Here is an 18,145-nt window from a genome sequence, read left to right as displayed (position 1 = left end):
AGAAAAAAAAAATCGGCCACAATGGGTTCTCAGAAGAAAAAAAACGTAAGTAGAGGGAGGGTAGGGTTGAGGGTAGATGGGGAAAAATTAATTTCTCTCACCTACCAAAAGTACTACTTTTGTCAAATTTTTCATTTTGGGCTATATTCGGTAAGGGACATTCATATGGTATTATCTGTGTCAATTCCCCATTTCTTTTTTGAATTTCTATTTTGTTTTTAATACAGAAATTGACGACAATGATACTATTTGTTTGACGATTATTAAAATCAACCAAAATTAAAAAATTGACACATTTAATACGAAATTGTTCACAAACTGATTGATTTCGTAACACATTTGATCACAAGCTGGTTGATTTTGTGACACATTTGATACTAAATGTATCAATATTTAAATTTTTGTTGATTTTTGTTAAGTGATAAAATAACTTATATTATTGTTGTTAATTTATCTACATATAAGTTTTGTTAAGTAAGTTACAGAGCATAATTTCGTATGTGTCTATTAAAATAAACGCATGTTCTTACAATTATTAAATTTTATTGACTATTTTCATTGTCATAATCATAGAAAATAATAAATAAATAAAAACTAATTATGATGTGTCTATTTCTATTGGTCTAAACTATTACGATTACTAAAATAATTACAATCTTTAAAAAATTAACTTAAATTTATAATGACAATTAATGTTGACAATCGTTAAAAAAAAAAAAAAAAAAAGTTCGATAGTCATCATAAGTTTTGATAATCATAATAACTTTTCATGACTATTAAAATTCTACATGTAGTAAATAGTGCAATCGTGTATTGTCATTTGTGTAGTAGTGACGTATTTGGGCCTATCGGCCGAGTACTTATAGTAGGAGGGAGCGGTTAGCGAACTCCAATCTTCTGGGCCACGTCGTGCGTTAAGCTCGGGTCTATCCATCATTCAATGTGACACTTTTCGAGGTTGATCGCTGTTGCATTTTTTACGCGCGCAAGTGCACGTGTCGCTCAAGTAATATAGTGAATTAAGTACGAGTGTCGATCCCACGAGGAACAAGCTTAATTAACAAACAGATCAACTAGCACGTATTGAACTAAAGAGGAGATGGAAAGATGTCACAAAATATTGACAAGTTCTAACGCAATTAAATAATAAAAAAAACTCAAATAACGGTTGTAAGCAGAAAGAGAGGCTAAGGACCAATGCTTCACGGGTTTATTCAACGGTTTGGATACACGAATTTGATGCACAATCAATAATCAACTCACTACTCTTTGCTAACCATACTCACAAAAATAATATTGCTAAATCTCTCTTGAGCATCTAACAACCTATGTCAAAATTAGGAAAATCTTCTCTCGATCTCAATCCCTAACAATGACATGCATTCATATCAAGAGTATTCATACGATTCTATGGCAACCTAACTATCTCTAGCCTAGGCATGCATCATAGTAATTCAAACCAAAACACTAACAACCTAATCTTTCTCAAGCATCAAGGGTTCTTACCCTCCTTGATGGTCTTGGTCTTGCTCACAAAGCCCTTGATAGAATCCAGAAAGAAGTCCCAGGCGACGTTTCCCCAGGGGTAGTTGTTGAAAACAACCGGGTCGTCCACCATCTTGATGTAGCTATCGCATGGGAGGTTGACGGTCTTCTCGGCCGCCAAGAGAACATTGTACAGAAAGTGGAGGAGGAGTAGTCTCACCCTCCTCTCATCTGGCCATTCCTGGCTAGTCTCAAGGACTGCACCAATGTTGGCCCTTTTTTCCGGCCAAGAGCACCATTAGAGAAGGTGACATTCTATAGCCCTCCATCAACCACATTAGCGTACCGTGGTTGCTCTGCGTAGTTTTCGCTGAATCTTAACCATGTGATAAGGCAAAAGTGCTCTTTGGTGAACTCACGGGGTCTTCCATCAATCTCCATGACCAGAGATTCGTTCGATGGACCGGCCCCATCATAATAACCAGATCTCAATACCAAATGACTTCTTATTCTGGATGATTTTGTTATCAAGGGCATGTCCAGAAACTGCCCAAAACACGTCTTTTTGAATAAGTCTTTTTGGTTGGCGGTCATGCCGGTCTCCTTTTCGAAGGCGTCCAAGTTCCAATGGAAGTTGAACGAGTAGCTTGAGTCTATTTCTTCTTCTTTTATCCTTTGTATGAAACCTTAAAAATTAGAACATTAAACACATAAAAGTTAGAACATTAAACACATATGAGTTGGAACATTAAACACATAAACACTGGGGGTTTCGTGACAATTGTGTCACGAAATTTCTGGGTTTCGTGACACTTGTGTCACGAAATTTCTGCGTTTAGTGACAATTGCGTCACAAAATTTCTGGGTTTCGTGACGATTGTATCACGAAATTATGAACTTCATGACACCTATGTCACGAAATTTTTGGGTTTCGTGACAATTGTGTCACGAATTTCAGGGTATCGTGACAACTATGTCACGAAATTTCTGGGTATCGTGACTTGACTTGACTATAACGATATCCAGAAATTTCGTGACATAGTTGTCATGATACCCATAAATTTCGTGACATAGTTGTCACGATACTCAGAAATTTGTGACATAGTTGTCACGATACCCAGAAATTTCGTGACATAGGTGTCACGAAACCTAGAAATTTTGTGACACAATTATTATCACTGAAACCCTTAAATTTCATGACACGATACCCAGAAATGTGTGACACAAAACAATTCACAGAACCTACATCTAATATGAGCAAGCCTAGAAAAATCTAATTTTCTTACAAAATACACACATAATCCCCAATAACATAAAAAAATGAACACTTTTGTCAAACTAACAGTTACATCAAACAAACAATAACATGCAAACCCATGAATCTACACAAAATTCACATATAATCAACACAAAATCCACACAGAATCCATAATAACATCAAACTAACATAGAATCAACACAAAATTAACATGCAAACCCAAAAGAAATAAAAAATTAAGCAACCAAAAAACTGAAACCACCAATTGCAAGTAAAAAAAATCTCACCTTGTGAGGTATCTCGGATGTAGAGTCAGAATTTGAAGGCGACTCAAGAACCACCTTCCTCTTCTTCTTCGGCGGCGCAAGAACCTTCTACCATTTCTTCGCCGGGGAGTTTTGCGTTGGTGGCTCCGGGGCAAAAGCCACGTGCAGACTCCGACGCGAGGATGCATGCGTCAGTGGACGTGGAGTTTCGGCCGATGATTGAGGAAGACTCCTCTTTTTAGGGTAAGGTTTTGGAACTTTTTGGGGGGCGTTTGGTCGGCGAACTATTCTTTGTCTTCATTTCTTGGGCGAAGAATGGACGAGAGTGACGAAATGAGTGAGATAATGGAGTTTGAAAAACAAATCGAGACGGTTTTTGGAGTGTTGGTTAAGGGAAGTTGAACGGGTTTTTTTCGCTCTCTCTCTCTCTCTCTCTCTCTCTCTCTCTCTCTCTCTCTCTTCTGGTTAAACTGTCTCGGTGAATGAAGAAATGAAGAGGAAGGTGACGTGGAGGCAAGGTAAGTGGGAAATTGAATTGGGTTTATGTGTAAAGTGGGCTTAATAAGTGGGCCCGTTTCAGCCTAAAATCCGATTTTTTCGTGACATTTCGTGACTTCTTATTTAAATTTTAATGTTCACGGGAATAAAATGGTAATTACATAAATCCAAATTAATTATGAAGTCCTATTTGTGTCCTTTTAAAAAAAAAAAGTCCAAAAAAATCAAAACCCTTTTTTTACTCATATTTAGAGCAATTCCCCAATTTTATATGGGTTCAATGCGATGGTGCCAGTTGGAGTGGCAGGTTTTATCAAAACTCGTCAAATGCAATGCCCCATTCACCAATATATAATAATACTGGCTTATCTATTTATATCAGAAGTAAGACATGTAAATTACTCAGAAAAATGACACCCCTAATTTAAAGTAAGAGAAGATTAGAACTAATCTACTCCTAAACTTGAGAATCAATGAACTACTTGAGTTGTTAGCTCTTCCATTTTACTCAAGTATATCATGTATTTTATATTTATGGGAACAAGAGAGTAGCATTGAATACACTGAAGAGGCATTACAAGCTTTTCCATATTTAAAGGGCTGTAAAAGTAAAATACAAAATTGAAATAATAAAAATATTAACCGGAGCTATGTCAGAAAAGACGGGGCGAGACAGAAATAAAAAAATCTTTCTTTAGCGCATGGAAGATCATTTTATATACACTACAATACAACGGGTGTATAAAGGGTAGAGAAACCCATAAAACAAATTGAAAAAAAAAAAAAAAAAAAAAAAAAAAAAAAAAAAAGAGAGAGAGAGAGAGAGAATTTGAAGGGGGAAAAAACAAGACTACACGGCAATGAAACAAGAACAAAAAAAGAGGGGTCAACTAAAATGTAAGAACAAGACTAAAAATGTCTCAAAAAAAAATTAAATATTAAAGACACCACCAGCTTCTCTTCATCCTTCACAATACCATCATCCTGTACTAATTAATTGAAATAAGTAGTTTTTTCTTCTTTCTTTCGAATCCATCTATGCATGTTGGGATGAAGGAGAAAGCGGCCCATCTAATTTAGAACAAAACTAAATATATTTTCAAAAATATACAAGAGGATACCTTGTATATTTTTGAAAATATATTTAGTTTTGTTCTAAATTATTTTCTTTAATTCTATCCAAAGCTTTCATCATTTTGGTTATAAAGTATATTTTTCATGCTAAGTTTTCTTCTTCTTTTTCTCTAATGATTCTTGTTAGTTTGTATGTCTTAATGAGTTCCTTTAAGTTACTCACTAAGGGTTGTTTAACTAAGTGTAATTCAGATTTGAACATCCTGTTTGTGTTCATATTTGATTCAAAGTCTATTTCACATATTTTTTGTATAACTTTCATTATGTCTTCATACATACTTTCTATCAATATTGTAGAAAAACAGAGGCTCAAGATACTTATGGTATGTGGTTCGAAGCTTTTTTCCCCTCCTGGTACTTTGTTGCTTCTGCACTCTCCTGGTATCCTTCAGAGTTTCTTTTTTCTATATTGATATTGATATTTACAAATCTATATTGTTCTTGTATAATTCTGGGTGATCTCAAGGATCTGGGTGGCTAAATGCCAAAACTTGTATTTTTATTAAGAAAATATTACAGAGATTATTTTTCTTGAGTTGGCTTGTTCAAGAGAGCGGTGTCAAACTCTGAGAAATGAACTCGCTTATATAGGCGAGGGATTGGAATCAAATAATTGAAGGGTCAAGTGTCCCTCCGAAAAAGTAAAAGCCAAACTTGGCTTATCCAAAAAAAAGTAAAAAGGCCTAAACAAGTGGCCAACAAAAATAAATGGGTGTGGACCCTTACAATAATTCATATGTAGTTTTACATCTTACGCAGATGCTTTTTATCGTGGTGTGGTCCACACTGGGGATAAGATTTCACATCTTATCTTTTCTTTTGTCGCCTTCCTTCTTGTCGACTGGTGAGGTCAGAGATGACGTTCCTTCTTCATCGCTTGCTGACGTTGTCGATGCTGATTCGTATACCTTGATGCAGTAGAGGCACCGGTGTTCCATCGGTGGACTGCTCATGTTGTCCATATCGCTCAGCTTTGGTCATCAGAATGTTTTCTGATATTAATTCAGCTCTGAGTTTTGTGTCGAGGTCGATTTTGGATATTGCTCTGAGTATGTTGATGGCGGCCGAGGCTCTGAGTTCAGTCACCGACTATGGCTTGAGGTCTCCCTTTGGTTCGTTTGATTGAATACACTGAAGAGGCATTACAAGCTTTTCCATATTTAAAGGGCTGTAAAAGTAAAATACAAAATTGAAATAATAAAAATATTAACCGGAGCTATGTCAGAAAAGACGGGGCGAGACAGAGAAAAAAAAATCTTTCTTTAGCGCATGGAAGATCATTTTATATACACTACAATACAACGGGTGTATAAAGGGTAGAGAAACCCATAAAACAAATTGAAAAAAAAAAAAAAAAAAAAAAAAAAAAAAAAAAAAAGAGAGAGAGAGAGAGAGAGAATTTGAAGGGGGAAAAAACAAGACTACACGGCAATGAAACAAGAACAAAAAAAGAGGGGTCAACTAAAATGTAAGAACAAGACTAAAAATGTCTCAAAAAAAAAATTAAATATTAAAGACACCACCAGCTTCTCTTCATCCTTCACAATACCATCATCCTGTACTAATTAATTGAAATAAGTAGTTTTTTCTTCTTTCTTTCGAATCCATCTATGCATGTTGGGATGAAGGAGAAAGCGGCCCATCTGATCGGCGCGGAGGCTGCGCAGAGACAGAAGATTTATCAGAGACCCGGACATTGTACCTTTCATACACCTTGTCACGGTTCTCCGACCACCACGTCTCTGCTTGGTGCTCTCCAAATCTCCTTCGGCTGCGTAAACCCCAAATAAAAGCGTCAGATAAACGGCACCAAATATTTGAATTCTATTAAACTATACAAGGAAAACCCTAATTGAATGCCACAGTACCTGAAGCGCACTCGTTTCAGGTCCCTAGCCCCATCCCGCAGAGCCACGAGAGTTATGTAAACCCCAGGCTCGTATTGCTCGATCCACTCTGCCTCGACTTGGTTACCGTTTCCGGGCGAGGCCGGATTTCTTGATCTCATCTCGCTATCGCCGTCTTGCAAAGACGCAGCGTCATTGCCGTCTGTCTGATTCCCTCCGTTCGAGGCTCTTGCATCGGAGTGGTCGAGCGCACCATTTCCACCAAAGCGCTCTCCTCGGGTAATCGCCATACTAGCCTCGCTATTTGCGCTCGAATCTCGAGGAGAATACAGCACATGTGTCCCATTCAACACAGCAGATTCGGTCCCCGTGGAAGTAATGGAATCGGATCTCGAATGGCGTTCCCCGTTTTGATCCACACCCAAACCGTTTGGTAAGTATGCGAGCTTGATGCTCTCGATGTCGTAAGCACCAGGTGGCAGTCTTTCTGCCAAGTCTTTGAGCTGAAATTAGTTTGAAGCTTCAAGTATTAGATCATATATCATCGAGCCGAACCCGTTTCAACGGAATTATAGAACAAATATCTGTTTAGAAAACATTCCAAGCTTCTGCGGAAAAATGAAATGGAACACGTAGCAAATCAACCTGTGCAGTTAGTGATTTTATGACTTCTTTTGCAGCATTAGATTTTGCAGACTCCTCCGCAGCTCGTGCCGTTGCATCTTGAGCTTTCTTTGCTGATTTTTGAAGTTCTAATTCTTGGAGCTCGCATCGCTGTCTCAGGCTCTCCACCTAACAGTAATAACCACAACAGTCAGCTATAAATTCAACAAATAAAGTAAATTTCCCCCAGTTATGAAGATAACAGAAGCCAAAAAAATAAAAAAATAAAAATAAATGATCGTTTTTACCTGCGCACGTAACTTGAGCATTTCTTGGTTCAAAAGTTCGTTCGTTTTCTTCAGACCGTCGGAAATACCTTTGGAGAAGGAGAGCCCCGAGGTGGTTGGAACCGGCGTGGCAGAACGCGGGGGGCTTGACCTCCTCGAGAAAGGCGACACGGACCTCGAACTCATTCCCGAAGACGTAAGAGACGGTTTCGGGGTCGTTCTTCGCAGATCAACGGCAGTGGACAAAACTACATCTTTCAGCTGCAATAACGAAGGCGCTTGACCGGACCGCACTAACGAAAATGTATCAGCCTTCTTTCCGTGTTTAGCCGCTTTGCTATCCAACTGCTTTATCATATCCATGTTAGCCGGCACGGCTGACCTGGCAAACCGTATCTCGGCCTTATCCAGTCTGTCCTTGTTCTCGCCGGATAGTCGAGGCACGACGTTCCTTCTGTTGTTACCCCCGGTTTCTGACACCTTGATCAATTTCACATAACAAGCATCACAGACTCTGTACGGTTTCCCAGGACTAGGAGCCAGAGCCGCCCTCGTCGCCTTTCTCGAACTGCAGGCATGGCAATGAACGAGCCCACAGTTATAGCAGTTATGCCTCTTCCGTGTGAAACCAAATGCCTGTCTACAAGAAGAGCATTGCGCTTGCTCGGCCCCAGAAACCCATTTGTGAAGACAAATAGCCGATGTATAGTTTGAGCCACAAGCGATGTATTTCACATGCCTGTCCTTCAAACCTTCGACCAAAGTAGCAGTTTTCCGATCTTCAATGTCGCCGTGCCCCAATCTCCCATTAGCACCTTTTCCCCACGTGAATACTTCATTCCGGGTAGTTAATATTGCTACGTGATAGGCGCCACAAGCGATGTCTTCAACACATTCCCCCATTAGCCTGTCCTCCACCAGACAAGGAAGCTTTCCGTCGGAACGCGGATTCCCGAGCTGCCCATAGACCGTGCTTCCCATGGTGAACACTTGCCCCGATGTTGTCAAGCCCGCGGTCAAGCTGTGCCCACATGCGATTTTGTGGAAGTTGTAATCGATAAGCGCCGGGACGCACGTCGGTTTTAGCCGGGGCTCTTTATCTCCGTGTCCGAGGCGGTTCTTGTCTCCGTCGCCCCACGTGAACAACTTCCCGGATGAAATACTCGTGCTCGATTGCGTCGCTATTACTTCCACCACAGCTGCAGTGTGCCACACCCCACACGCCGCAGCTATCGTTCTCAGCCCCGACAGCGACTCCACTTCCCTCGGACAAGCAATGCTCTCTCTGTCTCCGTGCCCCAAAACACCGAATGTGCCATCGCCAAACGTGAAGAGTTGCCCGTTCGATGTCACCAAAGCCGTATGCCACGGGCCACACGTCACGGAAGCGACTTGTAGCCCCTCGAGAGGTCCGGAGATTCTCTTGGGTATCCAATGGCTGATGCCGGTGCCATTACCGAGGAGCCCGGCGTTGTGCGTTCCGTCTCCCCACGTGTAAAGCTCTCCCGCCATTGTGACCGCGCACGTGTGGAACTCTCCACACGCAACGAAATCCACGACGCTGGTCGACAACGATTCCACCAGACGGGGTTGAACCACGTCTTTTCCTACACCGTGGCCAAGTCGGCCCCCGGATTCTTCGCCCCATGTAAATATCTCACCTTGCCTCGTGACTAAGGCCGCGTGCTTTACTCCACAAGCAATGTAATTCACGTCCAAAACCACGTTAGACTCCAACGGCCTAGGGACAAGCACATCTGCTCTTGGGCTTACTACAGAAGATGTCTTATCAGCCCCAACCTTCACGACATTATCACAAATAACCTCACCCCATATGTATATGTCACCTAGAGCTTCACAGTCGTCTGGTGTCGAACCATGACTAGAGGTACTTGGAGCACTAGAGACACTAACTCGGAAAGCATCTGAGCCAGATCCTTTTACTTGCATATTTGTCTGTTCTAGCTCTACATGTGACCTCACAAAATTTGAGGAACTATCCTGATGAGAATGCTTCGGAGAAGTAATTGGGTTGAAGCTGACTATGTCAATAGAGTTGGAATCTCTTGCACCACTAGCTGAACTATCACTTGGGCTGTTTGACGTCAAGTCTTTGCCGTCCTGAAATCAGTTAACGAAGAAAACATCATCCCGAGGCAGTGAATCATTTGAATGCTGCTATCATAAAAACTTCAATAAAATCTCAACTGCTCATATAACATGGTAATAAAATCCTTAAGTTGGAAATTTTTAGTTTTTGCATCCATAAAATCTAGAGAGTAAAATTAGTTAGATATGATATAGCCGGTCTCGGTAGGTTGGTCTGATCCTAAGAGTCTGACTGATTCAATTATCAAAATATATGTAAAATTATACCATAAAATAATATGTTACATCTTTGTGGTTAATTCCAAAAATTGATTATCAAGGTGCAATGATCATCGTACGTTCAATGAGTCCCCATAATCTATCTTAAAATGAATTTAATTTCAATGAATTAAAGAAAAAAACTATGGCATATTTACATCAAAGTATAGCCCTCCGTCAATCCGCCCGTCTATCTTCGAACGACCACCCCTGCCAGAGGATAGAATTGCTTTGAGGCCTGCAATCCACACCTCTGCCTCAACTTTATCCTTGCAAATCTGGAAATCAAAAGGAAATTTACAGAGCAATTACAACAGAAAAATATAAAATTCTAAAAAGAAAAGGAAAAAAAAAAGCTGGAATCTAGAACTATACCGATAGAAGAATCTAACACTTTTACTTTCTTACCAAATCAAGAGACCGCTTCCCGTTGTTGTATATAAGAGAGAAAGACAAGTAATCCTTTTCAGGTCGCAGATATCGTTGAAAAACAGCCTGTTTAACATTGAAATCTAAATCATAGTCAATAATTTTGGACACATGGACTATGCAACGCATAGAATAAAATGTGTTCGACAGCAAATAAAAATCTAGGAAAAGCTCACAGTTCTTTGACCGGGAATAATTCTTGACACAGATGCTAACTTCAAAACTCTTTCACCGTTACTTGAAATCCAGATCAAAGAAGATTCGTCCTACAGTACAAATGTAAGAAATAAAAACATAACCGAGGAGAAAAAACATGACTACAGCACTAGGTTTATAGAGAAAAAAATAAAAAGCCAATGAAACCTTGATATGTTGCATTGACCAAACACAACCCAGGAGATGGATATTTGGAATGGATTTGGAATTAGTATTTTCTCTTAAAGTTTCTGAAGTTGATTAGGTTTCATCTTTTCACCTCATACCTCATAATCCACTAGAACTTAAGTAATTTACTGATCACATTAATTAATTAGTCACATAACAAAATTAGATCAAACAAGCTGGCTGTTCTTTTCCGAGGATTATGGAACAATATCCTTACTCAGAGAGCAACGGGGTATTCTGAAATTTTCCTATTTAGGATCTCCCATATTGCTCGGTTAATTTTTTTTTCCTGATCACCCATATAGCACATAAAACGGAAATGAGATGTGATATCTCATTATAAAAGCCTTTAAGAAACTCACATTTGAAAGTCTAAACGGACAAAACTTGGGTTTTCCTTTACGGCCATATTTAACAAGCTGAGCACCCTTCTTCAGAGCAATTATAGCCTGCAAATATAAGAAGTGTTAAACTAAATTGGTGAAAACCTGCTATCTATTATAACCAATGTAGAAATGCTAAAACGAACTTGATGAAAACCGTCTATTAACTAGAACCTGCCTTACAATACAGAAAACCCAGCACGAGGCTTAATGCACTAATGACCCACAGTACAAATGACATCGAGAGGTTAGACTTGTTTCTTTCTTAATCTAGCCACCCGTGCATATTTTTATTTTTCAAAAATCCTAAATTTTAATTAAAGAAAAAGAAAGCCCAAGCTAGATCAAAGCAAGATATAAGCTACAATGCAAATCGCCAGTCTTGTCTTTACAAAGATCAGATCCAGAAAATAACTAATATCAGCGCTCAAGATAATAAGCCAAAAAGCGATAGATCGATTGATTACACAGTTGACAATTCTCTTAAGAGATGATCATAGTTACACATAACGTCCTGGTTGCGTATTCAACTTAAGGAAATAAGTAGAACTGACAATCTTATTCCAAGTTTCTCTGCTATTCTCTTAAGAATAGGTAGGAATAAAAAGCACAAATTTAGGAACAATTGTAGTAAGGCAACATAGTTAATAACTTAATATGGTAGCCAGTTTTTAATTGAAGAGCCCAAAATACGATATACCACTTTGATCTTCAGCAAACTACTTTATCATTCGAAATTCTTCAGTCAACAAGACACTACTAAAGAATTCACATATCCCCTATATTTCTGGTTTTTTTCCAGCAAACTAGTCTGACAATTATTCTCTATTTTCTCACGGAACATAACAGCATAAGTTGTGCCCAGTCAACAAACTAGTCCTCTCAACAATCTCTATTATCACTCCTCAAAACTCTCCCAGAAGTTATATATTTACAAGAAGAAGAAGAAGTAGAAGAAAATATGTATACCTATAATAAAAATCTTCGTATCTTCAATTTTTGTTCAAATGAATTTCAAAGCCATTGTAAAGGACAAAAAAATGTTTGAAAATTAAACATTTAATTTTATAAAGATATTAACATTTGCATAGAAACGTGACTAAACCCCACATGTCCCTAAATTCTCTGCAAATATTATCCAACCCCAAATTTCTCGCATAAAAAAAATGCCCGCTTTGGGAAAACTAAAACGAACAAACGAATAACCAGACCACAACATAAACGGTTTCTTTAAGTCCACATTTTATCTTATAAATTCACTTTGTAAACCCAACTAAACAATGTACCAATAATAAAGAAAACTCAATTCAATTTTTGAAAAAGAAAAGAAATAAATTCTCAGATGACACTATTTGACGAATTCAAAGTAGTTCTGAAGACACAAAGTCTGGAGAGGAAATTTTCACAAGGTTGAGAGAGAGAAAGCGACACCTGGTCGATGTCACGGTCAGCATTCCCGTAGCTGACAAGATCTGCCATTCCATGTGAGAGAAACTCCACCACCCTCTCCGATCCCTCGGCGGAGCTCCGGTCATCATCTACGACCACCACTGCCTCGTCGTTTAACTACCATCAACGTCCCGGCCGAAACCCCAGCCCCTCCTCTATTTTCTCCTTTCTTGCCTAGATCTAGCACCGGTCCAGTTTCCCGGCGAGAACCGTAAAGTGGAGCGGAACGGAGAAGAAATGGGAGAGGAGAGAGAAATACAGAGTTTAGAGAGAGAGAGTCTGTAAAAGTACTAGTCAAAGACTCCGCTATGGAATAAAGAATTGGAAAAATAAATAAATTTTCTAAACGTCAATTCTCAGAATTTAAGTTTTTATTTTACGCCAAGAATTTAAGTCTTATTGAACTGCCCCGAGGCATGAAACGACGTTGTGAATGTTACACGGGATTTTATAATGAACTTTTTCTTTTTTCTTTCTTGAAAAATGATAAGAAGAGCTTTTATTAGAAAATACGTATAAAAAAAATTAAGATTACAACTATCTAGGGGTCGAATGATTTTTATAAAGGATATCGAATGTTTTCAATAAGAGATGTCATATCACATCATCTTTATCAATATCAATAGATCTAATGTCCTCATTATAAATTTGAGTTGCAAAAATAGCGAATTAGATGTGATAAAATAGAGTTATATTTGGAGATTTGTTAACAATTGGCTATTCGGATATTAAAATAATAGTCAAATTATGGATTTATTAGGGATATAGCCAATATATATTAGAGTCCCTAAAATACCCTTTTCCAATTTCACCTCTCCCTCCCATGTCTAATCCGGTCTCTCCACTCCACCGCCCCAAAACTTTCCCATATCAGCCTCTCGTTGCTTGTTCTCGGAAAAGAATCTCCGTCCTTCCATTGATGTGCCTCGGAGCAAGAAATCACCGGCATAGGAGCAAAAAATCGTTGGCGTCGAAGAGCACAAAGTTTAGCGAGCGCCTACGTGGCACTCCAGGCCTGGAAGCAGGCCATCCTCTCCGATCCCCGCAACCTCACCGGCGACTGGGTCGGATCCGACGTCTGCGGCTACACCGGCGTCTTCTGCGCCCCGGCGCCCGATGATCCTTCTGTCAACACGGTCGTCGGAATCGACCTCAACCACGGCGACATCACCGGATACCTACCGGAGGAGCTCGGCCTCCTCACGGATCTGGCATTGTTCCACATCAACTCCAACAGGTTCTGCATCACGGTTCCGAAGAAGTTCGGCCGCCTCAAGATCCTGTTCGAGCTGGATCTGAGCAACAACAGGTTCGCCGGTAGGTTTCCGGCGGTGGTGTTGTCTCTCCCGGCGCTGAGGTTCTTGGATCTGAGGTTCAACGAGTTCGAAGGCAGCGTCCCGAGGGAGCTCTTTGACAGGCCTCTGGACGCCATCTTCATCAACCACAACAAGTTCGTGTTCGACCTCCCCGACAACTTCGGCAACTCGCCGGTCTCCGTCATAGTGGTCGCCTTTTTGTTTCTGGTTTAGGGAATTCGAGTGAATAAAGGAACGAGATTTTGTTGTTGCAGGACAAGACAAGACTAGATGAAGAAGCTGAGAGAAAAGTCAAGGCTATGTGTTTTTATTTTATTCTGTTGTTTTGAAATTAATTTAGTTTTAAATTGATCTGTTACTGATGTGAAAATGAAAGAGAAGAGCGATATAACAGTAAATCGGATTTACTGTTATATTTACCATAGAAATAATGATTTACTTAATGGTTAATATTATTTATTGTCGGATTTTTAGTCCTCGATTGTTCGCGGAAATAATTAGTAAATCGTATTTACTGTTAGATTAACTAGTCCTCTTATACTTTTCCTGTTAGATTAACTACAAAATGTTATGGTAAATAAAATTTACTTTTGTTATTGTTACGGTAAATAAGATTTACTATTGTTCTTATTACGATAAATAAAATTTATTGTTTTCTTGTTACGGTAAATAAGATTTATTATTATTCTTGTTACGGTAAATAAGATTTACTGTTATTCTTGTTACGACAAATAAGATTTACACTAGTTTTTGTTATTGTTAATTAGATTCACTAATTTTTTTTGTTATGGATGATATTATTTACTATGATAGTTAATAATATTAACCTAAGGGTATAATTGGAATATTGGAATGTTGTCATAATAAATTGGCTATTTTCCTAAATATGTTAATAGTTGGGCTATAATTTTAAAGTAAGGGTGTCATTTTGGCCAGTTCTTTAACCGACCCTTATATTTGCTTCGTTTCTCACTCTATTGTAAATTTTATATAATTAAATACAAAGTAAACAAAGTTGAATAAATATAGACTATAGTGTTATAAATAGGAAATTATTAAAATAATAGAGAAATAAATATGTATCTTTGTGTTAAAAAAAGAATATTAGGTTGGATCGTTGGAGAATAAATATTATTTGATGTGATAAAAATTGTATTTTAGAGTACAAGAAACTATATTTTGTCTATAGAAAACTACATTTTTTTTAGTGTAATCTCGAGTTTCATCACGTAATTGGCTCTTTTAAATTACTCTTTAGTATATAGAAAAAAAAAAATCACACAAGGATATGGTTTACCGACCAAGTAAAATATTATCTATGATATAAATAAAAACTTCTAACAAATTGTTTTTATTAGGAGCCTGACAATTAATTCATCTCCACTCGTACTGCAATTCAATAGTTTAATATACAAGTAAAATGAAATACATACTAAATCTAAACAAATAGTAAACCAAAACAGGAAAATAAAATAAAAACTAATTATAAACAAATAACAAACGAAAACAAGAAAATAAAATAAAGGACTTTTGAGATGTGCAACAAAACATGATCAACCGCATAGAGACAAACCTAAACGAGAGTAACGACACTCGACCAACGTCGCACAGAAACTAACGTCTAAAGACGCCTCTCCTTTGGCTAGATTAAAAAAGTGAGGAAGTGTAAAGAGACATGTTTTTGAACACCACGCAGCAACTCGCCCTCAGTCCCCACCACCACTCCCGGAAGGTGCATCTTAATGTATTATTGTCTAATTGTCACTATGGGACTTTGGAGAAAAATTTTGTCGCAAATCCCACCCCAAAACGGGAGACTCTTTTCGTCAAAGGCATGCAGTAATGAACTCCATTTCTTAAGTTTATTCAAGTTTTGTAAAAATAAAAAATAGGTATTTTCAAGATTATATCTACTCAAATGATTTATAAATTCCTTAAATAATTGGCTAAAAAAATATATGTAAAAATAGATATCCTTTTCATAAATTATAGATATATGTAAAAAAAAATATTTAGGGCTTGAATTTTGTCTTTCTGAACATCACAACTACATTTGTTGTGGCCAAGTTGCAAATTAACGGTGGCTTGTACTGTTAATTAACAAATTAATTTCTTTATTTCATTCAAATTTACCTGTACCTACTCCTAAAAGACGGGCACTTTTTGGTTCATGCAGCATATAGAGGTATTGCAACATCAACTTTGGTTATACATAAAATTATAAATTTTAGAATCCTTAACATAATTGAGGATTCCTTGAGCTAGCATTTTTTATGAAGTATAATCTAGATTTTTTAAGAAGTTATTATTTATGGGCATCTATTGCAAAAGATTGTCACAAAAGGCCAAGATGATGTTCACTTAAGCCTTGGACAAAGACCTTGCAAGTTAGCTTTCATAAATTTTTCAAAGTTTGGTCGACTCTTTTTATTTTTTTATGAGTTTTCAATTCGGGGATTTTAAGATCTTTATGTAGATTTACAAATTGGAAATGCCATGGTAACATGATCATTCATGGGTCCAGTTTGGTCATCTTATGAAGAGGAGCACTTGATAGATTCACTCATTCTCAGGTACTTATTAAAACCTTAAGATAGTCCCATCATGTAAAAAATGGGTCTTCTAAGATTATCAACTAACATACCATTATTGATATTGTAATAAGTTACTGAAATTTTACACAAAATTAGAAAACATTATGGGAAATTAAATGATTTCTTAGAGTTTTTATAAATAAGAAAACAAAAAGATATTTGTAAGAAATTCATCTTTAATAGCTTGAAACATAGAATTCGTAGTCTAATGAACAACATGACAATCAGGTATGTTAACGATTGCTAGGTAGAAGTAATTGTTGTCGGTCGTTTTTCGGAAAACCCGAAACATCAAGATGACACGCTGCTCAAGGGGCCGATGGTCAGGCTGGAGGTCCTAGAGAGCGGCAGGCCTTCTGCCACGAGTTGACTGACAAGTCCTCGTGTCAAACTTTTAGCTCCTCGAGTCGAGTCGTCCTCCTCGAGTCGAGTCTTTCTCCTCGAGTCAAACCGTCCTCCTCGAGTAGAACCACGTGTCCGTGAGTCGATTTAACAAATCCTCGTGTCGACCTTGATTCATCGAGTATGGACTTTTATGTTTCACGCGATTTGCGTGACATCCCGAATCCCGAAGGCTCAACGGGCCGGGTCCTCAAAGATCTCTAAAGGCCCAAAAAAGGTCCACAAGGTGAGCTACATGAAGAAGTCTCGCACGTCCCTCCGAAAAGGACACGCGCGGAGCGAGCCATGCACCACGCCAAGGAGGGGCGCGCCGCGCAGCCCCTTGGCGAGCGCACGCGCGCGTCCAAAATCTTCCCCCCGCGTGCGCCTTGACCTTCCACGCGCGCGCGGCAGGGTCTGCGCACCGCGCGGTTGCCATGCGCTCCTTTGCCGCGCACGCCTCTCCTGTCCCACATGGACGAAATATAAAAGCCTCTTAAGGCCCTCCAACTACTATAAATATCCCCTCTCATTGAGGGGAAACTCATCCCATTCATTCTCAAGAAACTTGAGACTTCTCTCTACTTCTCTGTATGCCATCCTTGGCCTGAAGCGGATTCCCCTCTATTTCTCGTTCTCAGAGATCCCGAAGCGTTTCCGAGGACTCCCGAGGGCTGCCTCTCTAGATCGAACGACTAATCCCGAGCCCACGAGTGCTCCCGCGGTTTTCAACCAAAAATTTCCTACGTGTCTAGCACACTAGACGCGTCCACCATTTTCCGACAGGAAATCGCCTACGCGTTCTGCATTTCCGACTGGAAATCGCCTACGGGTCTAGAACCTCCGCCACGATAAGGAACTCTTGACTTAGAGTTTCCCAGAGTTCTGAGACGTCGCCAAGGACTCATCCGCGCTCTGCCTCCTCTGTCAAGCACACCCTCCTAACTCCGCGTCTCATACAGCGTTACAAACGTCTTGAACTACGTTCTGACCTAATCCTTATTCACACGGGTACGTAGGCAGCCTACATAAAAGGCACGGTCACTCCCCTTATTCACACCTTCTCTCCTCTGAGAAACCCTCCGACTGGAGGAAACCCAACTCGAGACTTTCGAGTTCACACATTTGGCTCGGGTGCGGCCACTTGATCCGGCCTTGGGTCGAACCGCCCGAAGCTTTTAATAGTTGTTCATTTTTGTGCGACAACACTAATATTATCAAATTTTGTGGCATAAGAGTTGGAAACCGCTTAACATTTTAAGGATCAAAGAAAAGAAATGTTTATTTAACTCGAAGTCTTGATTTTAAAACAAAAAAAAGTGTATTTTTGTAACTATCTCATTCTTGAGGTAAATGCATATTTCTTTGTGAGTTCTTATTTCTCTTGGCTCATTAGAGGGAAAGGTTTCAAGAAGTAAGGCAATAACACCATTGTTAGTGATGTGACTTGGTCTCGTTAGAGGG

At 39.0% G+C, this 18,145-nt stretch overlaps 2 protein-coding genes across 2 annotated transcripts; one reads left to right on the top strand and one right to left on the bottom strand.

Annotated features, from left to right (window-relative positions):
* Window positions 1–6,076: 6,076 nt before the first annotated feature.
* On the bottom strand, window positions 6,077–12,717 carry LOC149390533 (PH, RCC1 and FYVE domains-containing protein 1-like). Its single transcript, XM_089618847.1, has 9 exons — window positions 12,373–12,717; window positions 10,921–11,007; window positions 10,351–10,440; window positions 10,154–10,240; window positions 9,904–10,023; window positions 7,400–9,499; window positions 7,134–7,280; window positions 6,510–6,991; window positions 6,077–6,412 (listed from the first exon to the last, which is right to left on the bottom strand). Exons 1-9 carry the CDS (start codon window positions 12,418–12,420, stop codon window positions 6,250–6,252), a joined length of 3,324 nt encoding a protein of 1,107 aa, XP_089474973.1. The 5' UTR covers window positions 12,421–12,717; the 3' UTR covers window positions 6,077–6,249.
* Window positions 12,718–13,310: 593 nt separating this feature from the next.
* On the top strand, window positions 13,311–13,919 carry LOC149390532 (leucine-rich repeat extensin-like protein 4; the record flags this gene model as incomplete). The annotated part of the gene is made up of 1 exon (XM_089619796.1): window positions 13,311–13,919. A coding segment is annotated over one exon (609 nt), but the record flags the coding sequence as incomplete, so codon positions are not given.
* Window positions 13,920–18,145: the final 4,226 nt, after the last annotated feature.

The sequence above is a fragment of the Urtica dioica genome, chromosome 7, assembly GCF_054948205.1.
Source record: "Urtica dioica subsp. dioica isolate 48M chromosome 7, U.dioica_male_clone48M_v1_H2, whole genome shotgun sequence".
In the NCBI taxonomy this organism is placed as follows: Eukaryota; Viridiplantae; Streptophyta; class Magnoliopsida; order Rosales; family Urticaceae; genus Urtica; species Urtica dioica.
Note: the sequence above shows the minus strand (reverse complement) of the source record. Positions and strands in the feature narration are given on the sequence as shown.

What these genes read in the sequence shown, in the direction of transcription:
- LOC149390533 (XM_089618847.1), bottom strand. Translation starts at nt 12,420, where the DNA reads ATGGCAGATCTTGTCAGCTACGGGAATGCTGACCGTGACATCGACCAG. An exon ending in GGAAGCGGTCTCTTGATTTG is followed by an intron (nt 10,024 to 10,153) that starts GTAAGAAAGTAA and finishes TTTGATTTCCAG; the next exon opens with ATTTGCAAGGATAAAGTTGA. An exon ending in CTGAAACGAGTGCGCTTCAG is followed by an intron (nt 6,413 to 6,509) that starts GTACTGTGGCAT and finishes GGGTTTACGCAG; the next exon opens with CCGAAGGAGATTTGGAGAGC.